General features: G+C 37.2%; 1 protein-coding gene across 1 annotated transcript in view; it reads right to left on the reverse strand.

The window, feature by feature from the left end:
• LOC115235042 (E3 ubiquitin-protein ligase SH3RF3) overlaps positions 1 to 5,232 on the reverse strand; it is a 24,756-nt gene that overhangs the window by 8,113 nt on the left and 11,411 nt on the right. The window contains 5 exon segments of the mRNA XM_029806540.1: positions 2,742 to 2,855; positions 3,820 to 3,987; positions 4,445 to 4,587; positions 4,679 to 4,881; positions 4,956 to 5,223. Coding sequence (XP_029662400.1) covers positions 2,742 to 2,855; positions 3,820 to 3,987; positions 4,445 to 4,587; positions 4,679 to 4,881; positions 4,956 to 5,223 — 896 coding nt within the window.

Below are 5,232 nucleotides of genomic sequence, written 5' to 3' on the forward strand. Positions count from 1 at the left end.
AGAGAGAGAGAGAGAGAGAGAGAGAGAGAGAGAGAGAGAGAGAGAGAGAGAGAGAGAGAGAGAGAGAGAGAGAGAGAGAGAGAGAGAGAGAGAGAGAGAGAGAGAGAGAGAGAGAGAGAGAGAGAGAGAGAGAGAGAGAGAGAGAGAGAGAGAGAGAGAGAGAGAGAGAGAGAGAGAGAGAGAGAGAGAGAGAGAGAGAGAGAGAGAGAGAGAGAGAGAGAGAGAGAGAGAGAGAGAGAGAGAGAGAGAGAGAGAGAGAGAGAGAGAGAGAGAGAGAGAGAGAGAGAGAGAGAGAGAGAGAGAGAGAGAGAGAGAGAGAGAGAGAGAGAGAGAGAGAGAGAGAGAGAGAGAGAGAGAGAGAGAGAGAGAGAGAGAGAGAGAGAGAGAGAGAGAGAGAGAGAGAGAGAGAGAGAGAGAGAGAGAGAGAGAGAGAGAGAGAGAGAGAGAGAGAGAGAGAGAGAGAGAGAGAGAGAGAGAGAGAGAGAGAGAGAGAGAGAGAGAGAGAGAGAGAGAGAGAGAGAGAGAGAGAGAGAGAGAGAGAGAGAGAGAGAGAGAGAGAGAGTTTTGGACATGATAATAAAACTTTATAAAAACGGACCCAACGATGTTGATCTTGATATATGTTGTCAAGATCATGATCCTGAGTAACTTTTCCTTATAACTTAATCGGCGGTCTCTTATAATTTTTGAGATATTTAAAGTTAAAGTTTAATTCGAAACGAAAATTTGGTTTGGGTTATATAACGTAACCCAAACCAAATTTTCGTTTCGAATTAAACTTTAACTTTAAATATCTCAAAAATTATAAGAGACCGCCGATTAAGTTATAAGGAAAAGTTACTCAGGATCATGATCTTGACAACATATATCAAGGTCAACATCGTTGGGTCCGTTTTTATAAAGTTTTATTATCATGTCCAATACTTTAAAGTGATATATCTCGAAAACTATTGGTCGGAAATTTTTTTTACTATTTTTCCCGTGTTCCTCGTCAAAAATGTCTTCAGAAATGACCTTTCAAATAGGGGGCCACAGTTATCGTAATCAAATGAATTAACTCAATGACTCTATGACCATTTTGCCGCTGCCGACGATTATTTATCATTTATCTTTATTTCGTTGTTTTTGAAACAGTAACATACATTACACGCAAGAATACTAACACGATAACACGATGATGTATAATTTTGTTATGCGACATGAAAACACGCGCCGCGATGATTTGCTATTTTCGACCATCAAATAATCGGTACGCAACGCAAATAAGTATCAGGTCGTATGACACTTTACTATTCCAGAAGTGATGCCAGAACGATGTTGAGATCCCGGGGTCCCGGGTCCCGAACCCGAATCCCGGCTCACTTCACCAGCTCGGCAGTGGAGGGGATAACGCACAAGCGCGAATCGCGTATATGTGAAACTAGCGCCAGACTATGGGTGCGTTCCGTTTCACGCATTTAACGCATAAATCGCCTGAAAATCTATAGTTCACGTAACATATATTATAGATTTCCAGGCGATCTATGCGCTCAATGCGTAAAACGGAACGCACCCTATATGCGTCTTCGCAATTCATAATTCATAATTCGCGATTCGTGAACGGTATAAAGAAATCTGATTGGTCAAATTTGATGAATCTTCCATCTAGATTATTCACGAATTATAAACAAATCGCGAATACGCGCATAATCTGATGCATAGTTCGATGCATAGAGCGCTCTACGCATCATATGTACGCGGTTCACGCTGTGTGCGTTATCCCTTCCACTGCTGAGCCGGGACCTCGTCTGGCAATCTGGCATCACTGCCGCAGATGTTCGTCGACCGTCGACTGCTTATGGCGCACTGCAAAATACAATGAGGAAAGAATAATAGGAGTGAGCATTTGGTGTTAAGCAAGCGGACGGAAGTGACTATAAGTGGGTCAAGATGGCCGCTCAGAGACAAATTGCAACATGATAGAGATACTGGAAGTACCTCAAAGGCCTGGCAATGCATCATGATCTTACAATTAGCACTTATTAATAACATTTTTTTAGCCTAATACTGGCTCTTCCTCTCACTTATTTAGAATCAGTGATCGTGCGCAAAATAAGTGCCGACTGAAACAAGTAAGGCAACGAATGGCCCTGAAAAACATAAAAAAAGTGGACACTGAAGATGGCTGTAATGACATACTACCGTTCGCGATAAGTTTACTATCGATATGCTCACTCTTGTTATTCTTTACTCTAAGGGCCGTGGCACATAGAAAAACTTAAGCAGTAAGACTTAGGGCCCAGGCACATAAAAAAACTTAAGCAGTAAGACTTAAAACTTAAGAATTTCAACCATACCGAATTTTCAGCGTAGCTACGTTTCAATATGGCTGCCTTACTGTTCGACCGTGATTGGTCAATTATGCTTGATATTATTTTGATTTATTTTGTTGCAAAGTATTGGCTGCGTTCAGCAGAAAAAGCAGCTTTGAAACTGTTGTAAAATTCTTTAATATGATTGGTTTATACATTTAGATCCGGCAGGAACTAAGGGCAAGAACCAATCATATTAAAGAATTTTACAACAGTTTCAAAGCTGCTTTTTCTGCTGAACGCAGCCAATTATCATTAAGTATCATTACTCATTATTAAATAAGTAATAATAATTAAAAGTGAAATTAATAATTCTAATAAAACTGACAAATAAAACCGTAATAAGTTTTTATAATCGACAATAAACCTCAGAAATAAAGTGATTCTTACCGATCGCGCGACGATTGTTGCTTTGTTTGTTTTCCCATTCCAGCATCTAAAGAATTACTCTTACGATGATGATTTCCGACAATAGGACAAACCATTGCACCAGATTCACCGGATCTAGGTAAGAATAAAGAGCTAATGTAAAAAAATTATAGTTACATTATATACGAAACTATACAATATACAATAATTTTTTATATGAATATATATAATGTGCGTGAAATACTAACATTATACACTAAACAAGTTCAAGACATCATACACAAGCACATATATAAGTAAATAAAATATATTCAAAATTATGCCATTTTATATAGAGATAATTATTAATAACCACATATAATAAATAATAGATATTCAATATATGATCACAATAAATTCTCCCAACATGCAGAATATATCTATATATATAATCAATGTTTCTTTAATTCTCTAAATTGTACTTTGCTATTTATATATCTTTATAAAAGATAAATTTTATCTTGCAAGAATGCTTAAAATCTATAATATATAAATATATTACTCATATATATTGTTAATTACAATAGTGTAAAATAAAGTATGTAAAAGTAATTTTACATGGTTTATTTTACACTATTGTAATTACTATAATTTTTTACATAATTGTAAAATAAACTATGTAAAAGTAATTTTTTTCTCTCTCTCTCTCTCTCTCTAGAGTTTTCTAGGCTTACCTGAAAATGAAATGCAGTTCTACCACACAATCAATTGCAAATGCTAACGTAAAAAATATAAGTCAGATAAGATTATACAAAATTCACAAATGCGCACATTGACTTACACACAAAGCGTGTTTTTGCCATAAAAATTAAGGATTTATTGCTTAAAATAAAAGAATTTTAACTTTATACAGAACAGAAAGTTTATAATTTGTTGAAAATAACTGTCATCCTGTACAACAGCTTCCATAAAAATATATATCGAGTATTTATTATAAAAAATGTAGACACAATATATTGCTTTGCTAATCTCATAAAAAAATATGTATATATTTTTTGTTATATACTTTATAATTCATTATAATTTATCTGCTATCTAATTTGCATCACAAACGACTAACCTCTGAATTACTGACACTGGTAAGGAGGGTCTCTCTTTGTATTTCAGTCTCTGTGAAGATGTGATGTGTCCTTGCACAGAGCCTGGACATAAGCGATGTTGGCTGTTTGAAGCATTTAATTCCTGTGTAGGTATCACCTGTAGCAACTGACTTGGACAAGATCCCGATCTGCGATTGTCGCCCCATCCCCCAATACAATTTATTAGAGAAACATTTCAAAGCGTGCAATTTATGTCATGCTGCGCAAAGCATGATGTTAAAATAAATGTTCAATTATTTGTGGGTGGTTGCTCGCCACTTTCTACATGTGTGCATAAATATGCCGATCATGCAACAATCTTAGCAACACAAAAAATAGCGCTTTTAGTTAAACATCAAAATACTTTGACAAACATTCGTTATACGCGCATGTACATGTCAAAATTGTGCGATAATGTGAGAACATTATTCTCATAATGTACACATAATACATATACATGCGGAAATTAAAATGGAATACACATTAAATCGATTAACAGAACGTGCATATTAAAGATTAACTTTTGTTCACGATTTCCAGATTATAATATAAATTATGCACATACGTACATGTATCAGTAAATTAACGATAATCGAAATTACTCACCGAACGTGAATCGGATTGATGGAATTACCGTCGTCGAATACAGGATTATCCATCGAATATGTTGCTGGTGGAGGTGATTTGGATTTTTTAATATTGGTCAAGCGCCGCATCAAGGAGACACATTTATCCTTTTTTTCTTTTGGCTATAATTGGCGGTTATAAATATATATGAGCAATATTGTGTGACATTGTCAGAATGATACACATATGAATATGTTTATAGAAATAAAATACCTTTTCCGTGGTTCTGTACGCAGCTGCAGCTGCATTCGAAGATGCAATAGCTGCTACTCGCAGAGTACTGTTCGGGCTTCTATTCATATCGCTCGCGGAAGAGGAAGGAGCGGAAATGGTAGCGCTACTACAGCCATTAGCGGTATTGAGACCCACAGGCGGTTGTAACGATGAAGACACCGCGATTTGCTTACCAGGCGAAGCTGAAAAGATATGATATGATTATACGTCGAAAATAACGTTTATTCACGACACAATATATACTCGAAACACATACGGATATTTGAGGTCATCACTACGCTATGACTACGTCCGAGCGGATTGGCGATCGCATTTTGGTCACTGTGTCGTGGCGGACTAGTTTCCTGATTTGGTGCCTGACTCGGCTGACCAGCGTTGCCGTGCCAGGATGAAGATACAGTCGTCGAAGAAGGACTGATAGCGCGAGGCGGTAATTCAGGTGGTGGCAGTGCACGTGGATTGTACGAAGGTTGCGGCGCAGGACCTTTGCTCTTCGTGTATGTCACGGCCAAGCGTGACTCGGCCTTCGATCC

Source organism: Formica exsecta, unplaced genomic scaffold (genome assembly GCF_003651465.1).
Source record: "Formica exsecta isolate Colony F162 unplaced genomic scaffold, ASM365146v1 scaffold21, whole genome shotgun sequence".
In the NCBI taxonomy this organism is placed as follows: Eukaryota; Metazoa; Arthropoda; class Insecta; order Hymenoptera; family Formicidae; genus Formica; species Formica exsecta.